The sequence below is a fragment of the Dermacentor albipictus genome, unplaced genomic scaffold (assembly GCF_038994185.2).
Source record: "Dermacentor albipictus isolate Rhodes 1998 colony unplaced genomic scaffold, USDA_Dalb.pri_finalv2 scaffold_28, whole genome shotgun sequence".
NCBI classification, from domain to species: Eukaryota; Metazoa; Arthropoda; class Arachnida; order Ixodida; family Ixodidae; genus Dermacentor; species Dermacentor albipictus.
In genome coordinates this window covers 4,148,132-4,169,525 of record NW_027225582.1, presented here as the reverse complement: position 1 = coordinate 4,169,525, position 21,394 = coordinate 4,148,132, and the positions used below count along the sequence as shown (strand labels likewise).

The 21,394-nt window shown below is 47.9% G+C and overlaps 1 protein-coding gene and 1 pseudogene across 15 annotated transcripts in view; both read right to left on the bottom strand.

Annotated features, from left to right (window-relative positions):
- Nucleotides 1-21,394, bottom strand: part of LOC135897584 (uncharacterized) — a 144,401-nt gene that overhangs the window by 17,322 nt on the left and 105,685 nt on the right. For 13 of the 15 annotated variants that reach the window (XM_065426263.1, XM_065426260.1, XM_065426251.1 and 10 more), the window contains one exon: nt 15,465-15,571. The exons of the other annotated variants lie outside the window; for them this stretch is intronic. In XM_065426263.1, the coding sequence (XP_065282335.1) occupies nt 15,465-15,571 (107 nt within the window). The remainder of the gene's footprint in view (nt 1-15,464; nt 15,572-21,394) is intronic. 15 annotated transcript variants of the gene reach the window in all.
- On the bottom strand, nt 11,653-14,216 carry LOC139052618 (uncharacterized; annotated as a pseudogene).

Below are 21,394 nucleotides of genomic sequence, written 5' to 3'. Positions count from 1 at the left end.
ACTACCTGGGGTTCTTTAACGTGCACCTAAATCTAAGCACACGGGTGTTTTCGCATTTCGGCCCCATCGAAATGCTGCCGCCGTGGCCGGGATTCGATCCCGCGAACTCGTGCTCAGCAGTCCAACACCATAGCCACTGAGCAACCACGGCGGGTCAGGCGCAGCAAACAAAACCTAACCAGAAGGTAATTCTGGTTGCATAGAAATGGACGGAAAGACTGAACGGTCGGTAACTGCACGACTATGCGAGGAAAGTAACGTAGAGCGATATGAAGGTACGAGAGAAAGTATACACCTGTGTGTGCAGAGCTGCAGTATTATTTCATTCGCGCGCATGCCCGTTGACTTAGCCAAGTGCAGTATGACCTAGCATGCAAGTAAATAGTGGGGCAGAAACGCATTAACACGTTGACAAATATCCGCATTGCGTTACGTGCGATAAAAAATAAAATTCAGCAGCGAATTCTACTTTTACACCTTCCTGTGTTTGTGCGCGCGTTCTTAACTGCGCTTTACAACATGTCCAAAATGTAATTTCCAATATCCTAATCGTATTCGGTGCATTGCATATGTGAATAAATATATTGCTAAGTGCCTGCATTACTCTGCTTTTACAAACGAATACTGCATAGCCACAGCTACTGGCCGTCAAATAATAAAGCGTAATACAGTATATCAAAGTACATTACATACAGCTGCGAGCTCGTTCCTTCCAAGTTTCCCTTACACTCGAAGATGTTTCAGTAATCGGCAATGCCATTTTACTGATGAAAAACACACAACTGCAAATGAACATAATAAAAACGCCACAAGCGATACTCGGATTGCCAGCAAAACACAGTGCAGTAATAGCTGGGTCAATCCGCGTGCGTTTCGTATAAGGGCCCTCTAATTCTTACGGGGATTTAGCAGTGCACGGAGGCGAAAAGGGATAAACACAACAATGCGCGTCATGATTCGAGTTTACGCGGCGACGTCGCACGGTTCACGAGAACAGTCAACCACATTCACACACGCGCACACACTAAGCTCGATGTTGGTGTGCCGCGAGATCAGATCGCGCTGGCAGCCCGAACACGATTGAGGAGACACGCTGGCACGATCCATACCACCTCTTCATCATGTCACGACAGTTGCACTGGCTCGTAGCATTGAACCACAAGACACAGCAGTCATCGTGTAATCGCTACACGACAGACACACTCAGCGACAAGAAGACTGTTGGCGCACTCGTTTCCACAAACACACAGGATGTTGTTTAGTTGCCGCGAGGGTCGCGCGCTTTGAGAATCGCACGTTTGAGCGACGTTATGTCGAAAGATTTCCGGTCCAAGCGACTGTCAGCCTTCATTTTTACACGACTTCTTCGTTCAATGCAAACGCTATGTGTACGCAGCACACTTACATGCAAAAGATTTCACAGAGCATACGGGATTAAGCGTAAGCAATCACCAAGACTCGCGCGGCGATTGAGCGCTAACGAACGAAATGTAAACACGCGGAATCGAGGCGATCAAGCCCTCATTACGCTCTCTTGAGCTATTTTCTTGGAGCACTTATTTGAAATTAAAGGACTAAATTTAGCAGTTCGGGTCCTTCTTTCGTTTTTCGCCACAGTCAGGCACCAGAAGGTTTTATTTCCGCGCGTATGCAGATATTTTTTCACCTCACGAATGCCGCGGCGCCGCGGTTTAGCGTGGGCGCTGTCTGCTACAGGAACTTCCTAGGTGGCGCGCGCGGCAGATGGCGCTACCTTGGAAATTATAGAGGGACCTTAGCTGCTAACGCCGCCGACAGGCGGGGTTATTCGGGCACCGAGAGACAAGGCGCTTGCTCTTGGGTTCGAGACAGCAAGCGGTACGGACTAAAGTCTCTCCATCCACGCGCCACCGCCGCTTTCTTAAGTAGCGACAACCGCCTTTTCCCCTCACACCAAATCCGGTTCCGGCATGTCCGGTTTTAAGATTTCCGGTTCCGGCGTTTCCGCTTCCTGGAGTTGCGCTGCGAGAATTTCCACTCTGATTGCAGACGCCCGTGCTTAGCAACCGGCGCTAATTTGAGTAGCTCGCTCTAGCCATTCCACCAAGCGTCATTCGTGTGCATCTACGTGCTTGTTTGCGTACGCTGCGCCCGCACGCTTTGCCTGTCGTCCCCTTTCGCTGACAATGTGCGGAGAGCCATGGGCTGGGGCACAACACACACATAATTGGCCGTACACATCTGCTCGCGTCACAACACTAACACAATTTGCAGTGAGCATCTGCTCGAGTCATCCACACAATTCGCCGTACACCTTTGCACGCGTTACAACACGCGCGCACGCACCAATTCACTGCACACCTCCGCTCAGATCACACAAGAAAAGCACACTTGTTTTCACCATGTCACTGAATGCCCTCCAAGCAAATTTGAACTTGTTATATTTCATAGCTTCACGTCATTGCAGTTCTTCACGCAGTGCACGCACTTGGGACATTCGTTACCTTCGATCTGCCGTACGAGACAAGTTCAACCTCAGAATCAACAGCATAAACTCTATGCGTCTTCCGTACAAATTGGCGTCACGAACTCCTTCACTAAAGTCCCTCCATACGTGCTGGCTGGAGGGGATTTCTGCTTCAAAACAAGAAGAATTCAAAGGGGACAAGCTGTTGTATTCCGCTGAAGTAGTAGTTTGCGGTCGCTGTTTTCCAAATGCACGAAAAACGGGAGCGGTCTCCAAGCGCCCAGGCACTACATTCCACTGTACGTTGTCTCTCGTGGCACAACCCGTCGTAGGTTGACGCGAAGCAGCGAACAACACGACCAGATCGCCGCTTACAATAGGCGGTGGTTCTTGGATGGAATCGCATTACGTTTCAACCGCAGCTGGCGCAATTAAAGCCTCTCTATCCACGCGAAAGTAAACAACGCTAAGAAACATAGCGTCACTTCCACTCGGAACAGGAAGCCCAAGCTACGTAAGTTCCGCTTGACGCCGGAAGCTGAGGGGGTGAGTAGGAGAGGAGCGTGGAGGAGGAGGGTAGGTTGGCGGTACTTAAAGGGACCCTGAAACGATTTTGGCGATTTTCTACAAACGTACTGAGTCGTTAGAGTAGGTTCTTCTGATCATTCATTGATGCATCTAAGTGCTCTGCGTAAAGCGTGTAATTTATTATAAGGTTTTAAAAATACCCATCGCTGCCGATCGCAGCGCACTGCTCGGCGGAATTTTAAGTCGCCCCTACCCATATGATGCAAATAACCCATATTACGTCACATGGGCGAGCTATCTGATTGGCTGACCAGGGCGCGTGGTCGATAATTTTTGCAACTTTATGGTGAACAAATGGTGCTCGTAATAGTTGGAATGTTAGTTACTTTGTTTTTGTAAAAAGAAAATAACTTAAAGAGAATACACAAGAATAGTTTTTTAGTACACTTCAGCACTTCCGGCACACAGCAAGTGTCGTCTGCTTGTGTTACAACGTACTCCATTTTGACGGGAGCTCCGCGGTCAGAGTCGGTCTCAGTCTTTTCGCGAGCACTATGATTCGACTTTGTTGCCTTGTGGACTGCAAACCTAGCGACCTGCAAACCGCGAGTCCAGTATTAGAGCAAACGCAAGCGCAAGGGGACAGGGTCTGGCCGCTTGACTGTGCCGGGATGAGCCACGAGATGAGCAGAAGGGCAAATGTGAACTGTCTGCACGGTGCAGCCACCTGGTGGCACAGAGCTCAACCATACACAGTAGCAGCAACGAAGTGTGTTCTTTGCTGCTGGTGTGTATTTTTCGCAGGAGTGTAATCATCAACACGTTGATTTATAAATGTTTAAAATGCTTTACACTTGGTTAGAGCAATATTAGCGCTTTGTTTGACTGGTTAAGCGCTGCGCCAGCAAGTGTCTGGACCGTGCAGACCGATCAGGCTGCTCACGTACGTCTACGCTAAAGTTCCTTCATCAGCTTGAGTTTATGCCTCCAGTCATTTGCCGAAATGAACAGCTTGCCTGTTTTTAACGGAGTACCGGACACGTTCGGCGCTACGACAGAATGCTCGCAACGCACGCTGCTTCGATAGCTCTCGGTCGACGGCCAAGCGGCTAGCGGAGAGGTCTCGCGCGGGAGGGGGCGTGCTCCTAAACAACCGGAAGTGAGCGATGTGACGTCGCATCGTGACGCTGAACCAGTGAAGGCGGAGCTTAGCGCCGCTCGCTCGGTGAGCGAGTTGAGGAGGAAAAGCATAGCTAAAGAGGAGGGTAACTTCTAATCGCTTGCAGCTCCATTAATACGTAACGCTTCACTTAAATTGTGGTACGAATGTTCTACTTAAGCTGTACCCTACGCGCCTACAAAATTTGTCCGAACCGTTTCAGGGGCCCTTTAACCTGGTCGGCGGTGGCGCGTGGATGTAGGGGCTTTAGTACGGACGTGCCGTGCCGCGCGTGCGCCGACCCATGCTTCTGCGAGACCGTCTCGCGTGGCCGCCTTGGCATGCGCCACCGATCGCGTGACAGTACGCGCGAACGACCAGGCGTTGGGATCCAGCATGGGGGCGAACATATTCGCTAGTTATCCGGTCGCGGAGAGTCGGACTTCTAGATTTGTCGCGCGCCCATCGGCATGTTTTGTGGATAGCAACTCGGCTAGCAGGCATTGATCTACGAAAGGTGCAATAAATGCCCTTGTGACTGTTTGCACTACTGTGTTGTCGTTCCTTTGTCCCAAGAGTACGGTGTGAGAACCCCACAATGTATATGGCTTAAAACTTCTTTATCTTTCTACCTTGTACCTTTATATAATTGCTCATTATGTGGAGTTTTGTTGTCTGATCTTGAATTCAATCCATGCATGTGTGTGGACAGTTGTAAATATTTGTAACTATTAGGTTCTTTGCGTCGTCCCTAGGTGGTGTCGCGCACAGCGAGAAGGAAAAAGAAAAAAAAACGACGGGAAGAGTGGCGCACTTTTCAAGAGGCAGCGACAACATCCCAGTGGCTCGCTGGCACCGATGACGTTGTCGATTTCTCTGTACAACCAACGAATTATTTGTTTCGAGAAACAAAAACGACGCCGGAATTCACTTTCTGCCATTTCTTCAAACGCGTTTCGCACCGCCACCCGCTCTCCTCCTTCCTCTAGAAACGCCAGCGCAACAACCTAAGTTTCGAACGGAAGCGCCATTTTCTAGAATTAAACTATGGATTGGATTCAAACGTGCCATTCCGCAGCCGAAAAGGCCACCTGTTCGATCCAATCCAATCCACCAGACGTGCCATGAGAAGCCGTATGATCGCTCCAAATATGGTGGCTAGAGGGGGGTAGTGTGACGGGCGGGAGCGGAGGGGTGCACAAATTTGTGATGAAAGATGGCGGCCCCAGTAGATGGCGCTGGCTGCGCGGCAGGTGCCAGCGGCGCTGGCCGGTTTCGCGTTGGGCCGTAATGTTTTTACTTTCACCTTGTTTCCAATAAATACACGCCACATCCGTGTTAACAGGACATGAACTAGTAATTTTGTTAGTTCGTTGAAAAGCGTGCGTTTGAAATTTTAAATGGTGCTACTTAACAAAAACGAAAACCACAATATTTCTGATAGACGCAACTGGCAAGCGGCGTTTAGTTTATAATTGAATGTTTCTCAGCATTGACCAGATTTCACATCTTTCGCCAACTTCATGTGAATTAATCCATTTACGTGAGCGCACAGTCAAACTGTGTCTTGAGTGTTTGTTTCTATATAGGCTTTGTTTGGAGTGTAAACTGCTTAATATTTTCTCTTATAAGAAGCAATAGTTCGCGTGTTTATTTTTCGCTCTCGAAGGTTTTGTTCAGTGTTGAAATCATTTATATTTAATTTTCTTTTTTCCTTTTTCTTGGAGAGCTTATATTTTTAGAGTAGAAATGGCAATGCTGGTAGCCAGGGCTCTGTTGCACCGGACATTTTCATTCATTATTTTTTTAACTGTTTCTCTCCCGTTCCGTCGCTTTCGTGAAAATTGATTCTGCAGCATTTTTTTCAAGTATTTGCAATGAATGCAGGGGCCGTTACTTTCACATACTTAAGTGCACTTGATGGAAAAGTAACACTCAGCAAACGATATATATCTTCCTTGCTTCTCTCGTTTCATGCCGCAGCCTCCACACAATATAAGTGCATGTGTGCTGTAGAGCACCGACTGCGCCAACTGCGCTTCCTCCGGCGAAGAAACAGTGCACTGTGAGCGCAATCGGCCCCTGAGGAATACAGAGCAACACAACGATTCCGGTTGGTTGCTTTCTGACTTGAATTTCACTAAATTCGGCACCAAGATGTGGTCAACCTGCTCGCCCTCGAGCTCACTGGCTCCGAAAAACTCACTGTAACGTTCACTTGGAAACGTTACCTTATTCCATGTTGCATCAGGTAGGCAGACATTATGACACGCACACTCCAGTTGCACGGCGTGTTGCTTATCTGGTATATCTGGCCCCTGGCGTAGCTGTGTGTGCGCTACGGTGTTTTCTTGCTGGGGGTTTTGCCTGTTGATTGCGTTCAGCTTTTGCCGTTTTGCAGCAGGTCCAAGCTGCTCGCATATATTTCTCTCTTTCCTTTTCATCGGAGCCTTTTTCGTGAAATACTTAGGTGCCTCAGTGAACACAGTGGGCAAAGTCTTCTTTCAGACGCGGACGATCGCGTGGCAATTCCACAACCTCACCATTGACTGTGTGCCGGTAGGTCCATTCGACGAATCTTTCGTCGAAGTGCCGTTCACAAACCCCGCTGTCGTTAGTAAGCTCTTTTTCAGCCCGTTTAATATTTCAGGCGCACTGCTCCCTTCGCAAGACATCAGTTAGGGCTTTAAACACAGAAAGCTTTTGCGAGCAAGATCGATACCCGCCTTTGCATGCAGGTATAAAGCACGTGCTTGAGCGGCTTGACGGCAGGGTTCATTACATCCAAGAGTCTGAATCTGAAGAGTCCATTCCTCGTGTGGCAACGCGCTGACCCAACACTGCAGACAAATTTCACAGACGACGACAGCGGCGACAGCGAAGCGTCAACGCAGCCGGCGAAGCCTTGTCAGTGCCCGGCCGTCGCAAGCGTGGCACCTGTGAATACAGCAGTGCCCCTAGCGGTGGCTAAATTTTCACCGCGTTCCGCGCGCTTCTTCTCCATGGCGCGGATGAGGCGCCCGTCACACTACCCCCCTCTAGCCACCATACTCCAAACTTCTCAACTCCCGTCGCGTTCAGGCGAAACGCTCGGTGGGCGGATGATTGACAGGAGCGTGTCGTCATTTTGACGTCACCAAAAACGGGGCGGCGCCCCGCGGCTGGCGACGTCGGCGCGGAACGGTAATTGAACGAACGCGCCGAACAACCATCTCCGATCGCACCCCTGATTTCTTGTATATGCGCGATGCGAATAATGTAGAACTTTGTGAAAGACATGCGCGCCACTCTAAAAACAGTTTGCACCCTTTGGGGTGTATATTTGTCCCACAACAATAATCGTCATCTGCCTTGCTTGCGTTTCCTTTCTTGAAAACTAGGCGCTCGCTACTTTCCTGTCGAGGATCACACTGATAACGCGCATGCCGTTCGTGACTGGGAAGTACAGGGCTCGCAGCGTTAAAGAAAGGAAAGGCGGGCAAGACAGATGACGATTATTGTTGTGGGACAAATATACACCCCAAAGGGTGCAACTGTTTTTAGAGTGCGGGTTCCAGCGATTACTCTTGAACATTGAACGACTGATGTATAAAAGCCGACGCGCTTCACCCGCTGATTAGATTTTCGCCGATCGCTGACTGTGTTCGCCACAATCGTTGTTCTTTGAGTGTAGCCTACTTTTGAGGGCACAAATTCGCCCAATAAAAGTTAAGTTTTATTTTCCGCAGTATTGTTACTGTATTCTTTATACGTAAGTACCACGTGACATCTGGTGGAGGCGCTTTACGTTCATGTACCGGACGCCCCCGACAAGCCGTAATCCAAGCCCGGACTGCAAAGACAACACCAAAATCGTCCCTGAAGATCAAGCAAGCCGCCAGCTACAGCAGCTGCCCCCGGAACACGGACTTCTACCAGAGATGACCAAGAAGATTGTCCAAAAAGATTGTCCAGAGACGATGAAGAAGACAGTCCCAATGGCAGCCGCAGCAGCCACAATAGTTCCGTAGCAGCCCAGGGAGCCACCGATGTTCCGCGGTTCCACATTTGAGGACCCGGAAAGCTGAGTGGAGACGTACGAGAGGATCGCTTTGTTTAACAGCTGGAACAGTGAGGACAAGCTGAGACATGTCTATTTCGCAATGGAAGATGCGATTAGGACTTGGTTCCAGAACCAAGAAGCCACCTTAACGACCTGTAACGACCTTAACCTGTTCCGAACTGGCTTCCTGCACACATTCACAAGCGTTGTGCGTAAAGAGTGCGCCCAAGTGCTACTGGAAAACCGAGTATAACACCCCTATGAGACCATAGCGATCTTCACAGAGGAGATGGCCCGTCTTTCCCGGCACGCCGACCTGGAAATGTCAGAGGAGCAAAAAGTCCACTTCCTGATGCGGGGTGTCAAGCAAGAACTTTTCGTCCGACTGATTCGCAACCCGCCGAAGACCGTAGCTGAGTTTTCTGCAGAGGCATCAACAATCGAGAAAACTCTGGAAATTCGCGCCCAGCAATATAAACGCCAGGTGCTCACGCTGCAGTGCACCATCCAAGGACTGCATTCCGGCGACCTTCAAGAGACCATCAGGGCCATTGTGCGCGAAGAACTGTGCAAGGTCTTGCCTTTGTCGCAGCCTCAAGTGCCCTCGATCGCCGAAATCGTGAAAGATGAGGTACAGCGATCGCTTGGAGTTCCTGAGGTGCAACCTCAATTACCGCAGCCCCAGCAAGAAGCGATGACCTACGCCGCCCTCGCACGCCGTCAAGGTCCCCCTCCGCGACTGCGCGTGGGCCCTGTAACGCCACAATTCTGTCGTCCGCCGCTGCCAGCATGCCCACGCGTCGCCCAGTGCACCTATGCAAGGAAGACAGACATTTGGCGAGCCCCCGACCACCGCCTGCTCTGCTATCACTGCAGAGAAGCCTCCCATGCGTACCGCCGATGCCCATACCGCGACTTAGGACTGAGAGGGTTCGCCGTCAACGCGCCGCGTCTACAGCTTGGGGAGCGCCCACGTGACATCGCCAATTACCTAGCCGCCACTCAGTGGAACTGTAGACGACCGTCCCGTTTGCCGTCACCAGGCCGCTACCTGTCGCCGCAACAACGACCATACACTGGCCCAACCCGGGGCCAGTCTGCGAGCCCATATCCAGAAAACTAAAAGCAGCAACCAATGGAGGTGCGGTTGCTGTTTATCAAACTGACGAAGATCCTCCGCTGCCAACGAAGACGACGAAGAGACTACCTCGACAACATAACGATGACACACCGCTGTCCTGACGAAGTCTGGAAGCAAAGAATACGCCAATGAAAAATGACCTGACGATGCGACATTCTAGCCACAGGTCAACGCGATGCAGCCGTGATCCGACGCCAAGACCTAACTGTCACGCAAGATAAAGAACCACCGACCTCGAAGTGCTTCTCGATGGCCACGCAGTCACCGCTTTAGTAGACACAGGAGCCGATTGCTCCATCATGAGTGGACCGATCGCACCCAGTTGAAGAAAGTTAAGACTGCATGGGAAGGCCCACAAATTCGGACCACTGTCGGATACCTCATTACACCGACTGGAATCTGCATGGCAAGAATTACCGTTCATGACCAAACTTACCCTGCCACCTTCGTTATCCTCCAACAGTATTTACCAGACGTCATTCTCGGCATGGACTTCCTGGACCAACACGGCGCAATCATTGACCTGAAGCCGAAGTCGATAACGCTGTCGGAAGATCAAGCGATACCACCGGAGAACTGTCATAGTCACCACGCCATGAGTGTGCTCGAAGATCAAGTCAGCATCCCGCCCCGCTCCAGCATTGTAATTTTCCTCGGCATGAAAACACCTGCAGACGTACAGGCGCCCAAATCTTTAACTGGCGTGCGTGAGCAGCGACTTTTCCGTGCGTCAGCACCGTATGACAGTCCTTAAGAAGGAACAGCCTAGCAGACGATGGGCCCAGCTAAGCGCGCTTTGTCTGCATGCGCTTAGCCTCGGACTATTTCCAGCCTCGCCCTGTCATACGGTGCTGACGCACGGAAAAGTCGCCGCTTGCGCACGCCAGTTTTCGGCGCCTATACAAGACGTCATTGAGGGTGACCAACGTCTACTACTCGAACATGAAATTTGTGTCGCAAGAGGGATCGCTCGACTGCACGGAGGAAAAACTAAAGTGTTGCTGACAAACTTCAGCCAGGAGTTCAAGCACATCAATAAGAGCACGACGATCACATACATCGAAGAAATTATGGAAACCAGGAATGTGTTTGTCCTCTCGGATTCTGTGGCACCTACTGTGATGACCGTAGTTCCCGAACCAGGCTTCGACATACATCCAAGTCTCCCTATAATTAAGCAGCATCAGCTCAGAAGTCTGCTTCGAAGATAGAGTGTTTTTCGACGTCATTGAACATTCGACAAACACCAGTCGCGAAGCATCACATAATAACTGAAGAGTGCGCTCGACCACTCCACCAGAGCCCTTACCGAGTTTCGACGCGAGGATGTGACGCTATAAGGCAACAAGTAGACGAAATGCTGCGCGACATCATCCAGCCGTTGAAAAGCCCGTGGGCATCTCCAGTAGTCTTAGTGAAGAAGAAAAGGACGGAACCCTATGTTTCTGCGCCGATTATCGTATGCCCCTCCCACGGATAGACGACGTATTGGATCAGCTCTGCAATGTTAAATACTTCTCATCGATGGACGTCAAGTCTGGCTCCTGGCAAATAGAAGTCGGCGAGAGAGACCGCGAAAAGACCGCCTTCATCATGCCAGACGACCTCAACGAGTTCAAGGTCATGCCATTCAGACTACTGTGCTCGGCACCTGCAACGTTTCAGCGCGTCACGGACACAGTGTTAGCAGGATTGAAGTGGCAGACAAGCCTTGTTTACTTGGATGACGTCTTTGTCTTCACCGGAAATTTCAACGATCACCTTAGGCGGCTTGCTACAGTATTAGAAGCCATCAAGTCATCAGGGCTCACTCTGAAGCCGGAAAAGTGTCGCTTCACTTACGATGAGCTTCTATTCCTAGGCCACGTCATCGGCAAATCTCGAGTCCGCCTTGACCTGCAGAAGACAGCTGCCATCACAAAGTTCCTGCAACCAATCGACAAGAAGGCAGTGCCAGATTCCTTGGCATGTGTGCCTACTACAGGCGCTTTGTCAAGGGCTTTTCACGCATCGCGGAGCCGCTAACGCATCTAACCAAATATGATGTCGAGTTCAAGTGGGAAACGCCGCAGGCCGACGCATTTCAAGAACTCAAACGACGCATGCAGTTGCCGCCGGCACTTGCACACTTCGATGAGGACGCCGATACCGAAATCCACACTGACACCAGTAGCCTAGGCCTCGGTGCCGTCCTAGTACGGAGGAAAGAAGGACTTGAACAGGTGATATCTTATGCTAGCCGGTTGCTGTTAAAAGCGGAAGGCAATTATCAGGGTTCGTACACAATATTTGACTGAAAATTCAAGGATATTTCAAGGATTTCAAGGATGCAAAAAGGCAGAATTCAAGGAGTGTTAGCATTTTATTTCCTCACATGACTTAGGAAAGGAGCCCTATTTTCGCATTAATTTCTCTTTCAAGAGCTGTTATCTCCGCTTCTTTTTTTTTGGCTGTTCGACGGAAACTGTTGGCCTTGACAAGACAAGTCAGGTCATTTTTTGCTTTGGCGTCTTCTGAAAAGCGATCCGCTGACTCCTGCAAGCACTTAAGAGTTTTTTGGAGCTTTGTCTTCTTCTCTTGCATGCTCTGTAGCTCTAGCTCGAGTTCTTTTCTCTTCAAGGTTACCTGCTGTGCTACAGCTTGCTTCTTCTGTTCGTCCATGTATAACGCATACCTATGCCTGGCTTGGCGCACTGATGACTTCAGTTCTTTCGACAGCGGAACGTTAAGCAGCCCACCGTGGGTTTTCACGGCCTCGCAGATGACTCGTTGTGAGATATACGAGAGCTCTGCCATATTTTCGACCGCGATCTGCTTGTTTACACTGAAACCTCTTTCTACTGACGCCTGCCCATGGCTAAGCAAGAGAAGAACCTTCAGTACTTCCCACAACATCGAGAACGCCGGGTCATGCTTCAAAAGGCGCACGAAGAGAACGTCAAGGCGTTCCTGGTCTCTTTCATAGTTTTGCAGTTCATGCCGTTTTTCTTGGCAGAACTGAATGTACTGTGCACACACAATATCGCTCTTGTGCTCAGAAAGAAAGCTTGCTGTCAATTAAACAGTTAAGAACAACTTTCAGCTTCCCAAGGCACATTTCTGTCTTTGACATCTCCCTGGGGTCGAAACATGACAACCCTCGAACCAGAGGGTACCTAATAGGACTTCTCTCCATGATTTTCAGGATCATGTTCACAATGAACTTCCGACACTCACCCCTAAATTCAAAAACACACTTGGTACTCGCTTTTCCGCTCTTTAAGATCTTCTCAGCCATTCGTCCAACGTCCACCTTCTCAAGTGACGTGTAATTGGCAGTGTCATGAACATCAATTCGCAGCAGTTTCGTGATGCTCGTGGCTTCTGTCAACACCGAGCGCTTCATGAACTTTGCAAGGAGGCTCCTCAAGACAGTTTCGAGCTCTTTCGCTAAAAAAAATGTCTTTGGAGAATCACTCTGAAAAACAGTCAAGAAAGGCTGCACAACCATTGCAATGTTTAGGGAAAAGTTCAGTTTCGCAAGTGCAAGCTGGTCCTTTAGGAAATCACTGACGTTCTCATACGCTCTACATTTCGGCAAGGGTAGCCTATGCTCGCTCACTGCTTCGGTGTAGTGCCTCAAATGCTCCCACATAGCCAGGGCTCTCTCCAGTACTGGCACGTTCTCAACCCAACGGTGGGGTACGAAAGGAAGTGGAAACAGCTTGCTCCTTGTTTCTTCAACAAAATCTTCACGGCGGGCCGGTGCATCATGGAAGAGTGAGAATAAGCTCGAAAGAAAGGTGTCAACTGGCCAGCTCGTCGCATGCATTCCTGCTTTGTAAGCATTATGCACTGTGTGCAAGCCACATGAACCAATATCCAAGCACTGAACTTGAAAGTCATTCTTCATGTGCTGCTGCAACTTGTTGAAAAGACTCCAGTTGACATTCGGGCCGTCCATCGAGAGCTGCACAATCTTGCTCAGGGGAAAAGACGCGAGTGTTTCCGTCAACTTCTGCATAAGGTCGTCCGCTGTGCTGTGACCCATGAATGTCGAAGTCAGGTATCTGGTTGCCACCTCACAGTTGTTCCACAATCTGACGTGAACATCAAGTTGTTTTCTTTGCAGGTATTCATTCAAGGTTTCGTCGAAAAGCACAACAAAATTTTCAGACTTCTCCATCATTTGTTGTACCTGCGAAGTGAAAAATGGGCGTAGACCGTGGCACGCGACATACGCGCATTTTTTCTCAGAGCAAGTGAAGCTTCTCGCGACCTCGCTATCCGGAAACATCTTTTGGAATAGCTGGGAAGTGGATCCACTGGAGCTGTAGGAGTAGTGTGACGACACAACTTTCATCGTCCACAAAATCTCGGCTTCGATCACGCAATCATGCTTTTTGCAGTCTTCGTCAAGTGTCGCAGCCCGAGAGGAAGTTGCCGTGGTTTCACGCTTACAAGGAGCCGCGGACGTCAGATTTCCCGCTTGCACCAAACTTGCGACGACGGATGAGCAGCCCTCACCTGCTGCAGTTTTGGATCGGTGCTTCGCGCCTTTCTGGTGGCTCTTCAAGGCAGATTCCCCCATCGTTGCAATGTCGACCGTCTTCTGACATATTGCGCACTTTGCTCGATAAGGATCGCTTGGTTCCGGTCTCACCCAGTGACGATAGTCCATATGTTGCAGCCACGCAGACTGAAACTTGCACTTCCCGCCCGGCATCTTGTCAAAGCAAACACACAACGCAAACGCGAACTTTGCTGAAATGGCGCGCACGAGGCCGACAGACGGTCCAACTATAGTGCCTAAAAGAGCACTCACTAGTGCGCCGAGCGCGGGTGTCGCGGTAGCACCGAGAGTGACGCCTGCCGCCGCCGGCCGCTTGGTGCGCTGTACTACGAGAGTGTGCCGGACCATGCTGAGGCATGGGCGGACATCAGCGAGACACGACGCGAGCCTCCCCATTTGCCCGGCGATCTGCCTCTGTTATGTTCTTGTATCAATCCGCGATACATTCGGGGTCTGCGGACGCGCTGGGTAATGAGAGGAGCCGTTTCTTTCCACGTCTGTCTGGGAAATCGCAGTTTCGCGACCTGTTTAAAGTTTCTTTTGACAGACGAGCGCACACATAGACGCAAAACACCCACTCACAACAAGAAAAGACTGCAACGAAAGCGGCAGCAAGGCGCGAACTGAACTACGCATTGCAATCAACGCATCGCAAACGAACGCCATTCGAACTCCCCACGGTTTAGTATGGTGCCGACAGGCATCGCCGTCTGGTGGGCCGCGGCGGCAGGCATCGCTGCCCGTGCCAACGTCGCGCGTTGCAGACGCTCGGTGGACGGTGCACTAGAGTATGTTTTAGGCACTGTAACCGACCGAGCGATATGCCTCGCATTGGATTGGATTCGATTTCCGATGCATATTAGTTGCTAGACGATGTAGGGGCTGCGGGATTTAAAACCGAAACTTCTTGATGTTGCCCTTTAGTCAACACAGCTTGTTTTCATGGGCATTCGTAAGCGAAAGGGCCTTTTAATTCAGCGTGACTTGCAGAGGTACGTCGTTAATTTTCTCTATCGGAACAAATCCCTCGGGATTTTCAAGGATTACAAGGAGCTCACGGGTATTCAAGTAGTTTCAAGGGCCCTTGAACTTATACTGTCAATATCAAGGATATTCAAGGGTTTCAAGGGGCTGTGCGAACCCTGAATTATTCTACGAATGAAAAGGAATGCCTCGCCATCATTTGGGCTACAGCAAAATTCCGCCCTTACTTATATGGCAGGCCATTCAAAGTAGTCAGCGACCATCTCGCGTTGTGTTGGCTAGCTAACTTAAAGGACCCTTCAGGATGGCTGGCTAGGTGGAGCCTCAGACTGCAAGAATATGACGTCACGGTAATCTACAAGTCCGAACGAAAACAGTCTGACGCCAACTGCCTATCACGTGCCCTTATTGATCCCCCGCCCCAAGACGATGAGGCCTTCCTTGGAATAATAAGCGTGGAAGACTTCACTAAACAGCAATGAGCAGACCCGGAGCTAAAAAGTCTCGTCGAGTATTTGGATGGGAACACCAACGTTGTCCCTAGGGCATTTAAGCGCGGATTGTCTTCGTTCACGCTACAAAACAACCTGCTCATAAAAAAAAAGAGCTCACCAGTCCGCGCCAACTGCCTTCTTGTTGTTCCGTCGGCGCTGCGTCCAGAAGTACTACACGCACTACATGACGATCCAACCACTGGGCACCTTTGATTCTCCCGGACGCTGTCGAGGATACAGAAAAGGTTATTACTGGCCGTGTCTGACCGCCGACGTCACCCGTTACGTTAAGACATGCCGAGACTGTCAGCAACGCAAGACACCACCGACACAGCAGAATTACTGCAGACGATCGAGCCTCCTTGCTGACCATTTCAGCAGATTGAGATGGATTTTTTGGGACCGTTTCTGACGTCAACATCTAGAAATAAGTGGCTTGTCGTGGCGACGGACAATCTCACCCGCTTCCCTGAAACCAAAGCTCTACCAAAAGGCAGCACAGTCGAAGTGGCGAAATTTTGCGTCTAAAACATCCTGCTGCGACATGGTGCCCCAGAAATCTTCATCACCGACAGAGGAATGGCCCTTACAGCAGAGCTCATCCAAGCCATTCTGCAATACAGCCAGACAAGCCACAGGAGGCCAACTGCCCACCACTCGCAGACAAATGGTCTCACGGAGCGCCTGAACAAGAACTTCACCGACATGCTAGCAATGTACGTCGACGTCGAGCACAAGATGTGGGATGCGGTCCTGCCATACGTAAACATTGCTTTACGGCAGTGCAAGAAACAACACAGATCTTGCCGTTTCAGCTGGTTTACGGCAGGAACCCAACGACTCTCACTGCCATGCTGCCTCATGCCACCGACGAAGATAATCTTAACGTCGCTACCTATCTCCAGTGCGCCGAAGAAGCCCGACAGCTCGCCCGCCTACCAATCAAGAACCAGCAGCGTACCGACAGCCGACACTACAATCTCCCGCGACGCTACGTCGAGTACCAGCCCGGTGACCGTGTTTGAGTTTGGACCGTGATACGCCGCCGAGGACTCGGTGAGAAACTATTGCGACGCTAATTCGGACTCTACAAGGTCATCTGACGTATTGGCGCACTGGACTATGAGGTCGTGCCAGACGGGATTTCGCATTCACAGCGGTTGCACGCACGATCTGAAGTGGTCCACGTGGTGCGTCTTAAACCCTTTTACGCACGCTGACAAACTAACTTATTTTGTTTTCTTTGCTGCGGGTGCTTTTGTTTACTACTTTTGTTTGTTTGCAGCATCGGGTCGATGCTTTTTAAGAGGGAGATACTGACACGTGTACTTGTTTATCTTTATTGGGTGACCACGTTTCACCGCCTAACAAATGTTATCACATATCGCCGGACGTGCCTGGATGTATCGGAAGTTTCTGGAATGTTATCGACAATTCCATCCGCTGTCTGTCACCAAACATTGCGTAATCTGATTGCTTGTATGCATGACGCGAATAATGTATAACTTTGTGGAAGACACGCAGGTCCCAGCGATTACTCTGGAACATTCGATGATTAATGTATAAAAGCCGACGCGTTTGACCCGTTGATCAGATTTTCGATGATCGCCGAGTTGTTCTTTGAGTGAAGCCTGCTTTTGAGGGCACAAGTTCACCCAATAAAAGTTAGTTTCGTCTTCTACAGTATTGCTACTGTGTTCTTTACAAGTCACTACCACGTGACAATAGCAGAATGCTGCACGACGCTACGTAATGCAGTACTTGCATGGATATAATGCAAGGGAAGACTTTTGAGAACTCGGAAAACAAAAATAATATTACACTTACATTGCAAAAAAAATGAAACGTAGCACAGGTGCACAACATGGTCCATTACTGCAATACAAGACCATGCGAGACCACTGATGCTCATTGATGTGCCCATCACAGTGACAGATCACCTGTGGTGCTATGCTAAAACCTAACAGGAGTGTGATCTGCTGTCTCGAGGAGCCGGACGTGTGTGCGCACAAGTTCCATATGCCCAGTAAATCAGTATCAATGTGCACCGGTGTGGTAGCTGCAGTGAACCAGGCTGTTGGATTTCTGCTCCCTTGATAAGCTTACTAAAGTTGATTAGAATCTTGTAGGGATGTGCAAATAGCGATTTTTGAGACCAAACCGGACACGAATAGTGCCAGAAGCGAATTGAATCAAATACTGAATACCTTTTGAATAGAATAATGAATAGCCGTTACCAAAATTAATATAAAACGATATTCGCATGCTAGTATTCTTAATGTTGGCAAGTTTCTGTCATTACATATGTCACAAAGTGTTGTTTCCTAAAAGCATAAATGGAGCATTCAAGGCAAACAAGTAGTTTTTTCGTATGCACAGGGCTGGCTCTTCGGAGAGTGCTAACATCACTGTACAGCCTATAAAGTATGGCTACCCAGGTGACATGGCCTGCTTCACTATGCAAGGTCTTATCTTTTATGTCTACACTATGCCCACGGGGGTCAAAATTTACTGTACTTTTTCTCCAATTCTACGTTTATTTGAATGCATTTGACATTTTAAAATATTTGAAAAGTATTTGAAAAATAGTCGCATTTACAAATAGTGACTATTCGATTCTAAGACTGAATCGAATAAGACACTATTTCATTAATTATTCAAAAGTTTCGAATATTTGCACACCCCTAAAATCTTGCCTCCTGCTATCAAAAAGTTAGCTTTCCCGCAAAGCTTGGTTGCATATAGGTTGAGCGCTTGCACATTTGAAGCAATTTGAAATGTAAAAAGGAAGAAAAAATCTCTTATTCCAACTATGAGTGAATACATGGGTTGCTTTCTCAGGCTGATAATTCTGGAAATCACATACAAAACTTCTTGCCATATTCATGCCAATACATTATTTGCAGGCCACTCAAAATTTGGCTGCCTTATTTACATCCACCCCCCCCCCCCCCATTTCACCAAATCCTTTTCTATAGATGTGACATGATAGTTCAATTTTTCCAACTCTAAAGTGCCTTCAAACAATCTGTAAACACAAAGAGCACTATGGTGAAACAGCGAGCCAGCCACAGCTACCTAACCAGCATTCTAAGTTTGTACTGTGCTAGAGCTTGAACTTAAGAGGAAGCTTTAGCTCGGGCCCAACTCCGACGTGGCCTATTCAAATACATGTAAAACGCAAAAACGTTTTTATGAGATAACACCTGCACCGATATTGATGAAATTTGTTGCATTTGAAAGAGAAAGTTAAATTCTAGTGACTGTTGCAAGCGGAATTTCGATTTAGGGCTTGAATTTTCTTAAATCGATTTTCAAATATTTGACCGTTCGAAAAAAATAGAAGCACAAAGTTTACAAATTATTATCTGCATCAAGAACTGATATCGCGGTTCTGTAAACGGCATCCATTAGATCATTCAAAGCGGACAAATTCAATATGTCATTTTACATCTTACATGAATTTGTTACGTTGGTTACAACGGTTTTGCAAAAGTTGTATTTCCCTATGATTAAATTTTTTTTATATTCATGTGTAACATATCAATTTTGTCCGCTTTGGATGTACTACTATATGCAATTCACAGAATTGTATTATCATTTTTAGTGGTTGAGTTACAGAGTTGTAAACTTGATAGTTTCGTTTTTTGAAAATTTTCGATTTTCGCCAATTTTTTATAAAAAATTGACGACCTAACTCGAAAATTCGAAACCAACAGTCACTAGATTTTAAGTTTTTCTTTTAAATGCAACAAACCTCGTCAAATTTGGTGCAGTGGTTGCCGAAAAAAACGAATTCTCCTTTTACATGTATTTAGATAGGAGCACTCGAGCTAAAGCTTCCTCTTAAAGTTAAACAAAGCAACAGGCATACATAAGCAAAGCAACATGATGATAAGGTAAACAAATGCTTAGAAACAAAGAAGCATGCATGGGAGCATAGAGAAGTACGTGCACTAAAATGTCAAGCATTCAGAAACAAAAACGCATGCAAATATCGCAGAAGATAGAAGAAAGGACATGCAGTGGAGCAGCGTCAACAGGTGGTGCGGTGGCAAGAGCAGTTAGACTTTGCTGCAGTGAAACCAAGGCTTTTCTTATAATACAGCACACCAATCCTGCTGTGATTAGGTGGCCTTTTCCCTTTATTAAGGTGTCACTCATATGTGTACAGTGGGTATTTTTTCAGCATACAGCTTCCTACTGCAGGTCATTTAGGGATAAATTCTTTGGTACAAGAGGATCCCTAGTTGCGGACACTTTGGTACAACACTCAGGCACTAGTGCAAGTTTGACAGTCATTTAATCAACACATGGCAGCTGATGATGCAAGGTTCGGCATACTGAGACCAACTATAACATCAAATAATAATAATAATAATAATAATAATAATAATAATAAGTGTTCCCCAGCCTTCACACTTGCTAAGTTTGATCTCTTAGTGTGCAAGAATCATTCAGTAAAGATTATACAACTTAAAAAATTTGTGTCAGCCCTTCTGGCAAGTTTTACTGGCAATATCTCACTTGCACAACAAAGGCAACAAACCAAGAATAGAGCAAATAAACATGTTCAAGGTATTATTACATGAATACTGCATTCACACTGTGCAGTGAGAACAATGATTAAGCACAATTAAAATTAAGGACTGCATGTATGGTTTGCTTCGGTGACCACTGTCTGCAATTATTAAAGACAGGAGGGTTGAGGAAGGGTAATTTTTTCTAGCCACACTTCATAACAGTGGTGGAATTAAAGCCGGTCAGTGCTTCAGGCCTGCCCACTTAGTAGGAATCCTGAAACTAGCATTGGTTTTGAGATATCTGTGCCAAAAGATGGCAGAGAAGTGCACTGCCATTTTGTGCGTGTCATTTTCCTGCAAAGCCTACCTTAAGCACCCCAGGACAAAACTATGTGGAACACAAATGTATATTCATATCACTTACAGCTTTCAGAGGGTTATTTTGAAACTGGTGCTAGCTTTAAGGGCATGCCTTGACTATTGACTGACTTCAATTTTTCAATTGCAGTATGCACGCCGAAGTTGATAAAAAAATTATTTAGTATAATTTGCTTAATTAGAGAGCTTACTGGAAACTGTCTCAAAACTTCTGCCACAAGCTGCTACTATGAATTTCGGGCAGCACAATCAACTTGTCTCAAATCCCCTTTCTGAAATAACTGGAGAAAGTTATTGCTGAAATACAATGTGTGCAACTTCTTGAACTGTACTACAACTGCACGAAGATTGCATGTGCCCAGTGATGCTACTTTCAAACAAAGATTCAATAGTGTAAAGGTGGTCACAGGCAATGCTACTTTAAACGCAGAGGATGATTAACATGCCTTCTATCCTGGCCCCGAATGTATAAAGAGCAGGAAATGTGCATAGATATCCACACTCGCGTACAACTTTCTGCGGCAACAAAGAAAATGCCACAAAGGCAAAGCACATGCAAATAAGAGCGCTTTGAAAAAGGTTCTACATTCTCATCCATGTCAGTTGAAGCTGGGGAAGAGAAAACATCATATTTATAACAGTAAAAGACAAAATACACCACTGAGTGCTTAAGATTACTTATTTTTCTGCTTTTGTTCTTTTGCATATGGGCAAATGCAAAACCGTTGCACATGGAAGCTATGCTGATTCAACATCTGCTCCAAGAAAACTACTGTCAAATGCTGCCGGACTACTTGGCATAGTAATACAGTGTAGAAGCTCCGCCCCTCTAGCTTTCCCTTCGTTGCCAAATAAAGTTGTCCATGCCTATTGGGGGCAAGGACTTACAGAGTTGCGATATGTCGGAAGCGCCTCCCTTGCATAGTAAGAGGGATCACACGGCAGCCCTCCTAGACATTTCTGTAGTTACCCTCAAAACGAGGGAAGTTTCTAACTGTCGAAATAATAATCTTGGGCAAGCTGAAAGCACAGAACCATTTACCGACGCTATCTCTTTACCGAATAGGTACAGTGAACGAGACTGTGAGCGGTCGTTGTGAAGGAGTCTCCCGAACTGGCTTCTCGCGTGAAAGGTAGGCAAACGCTG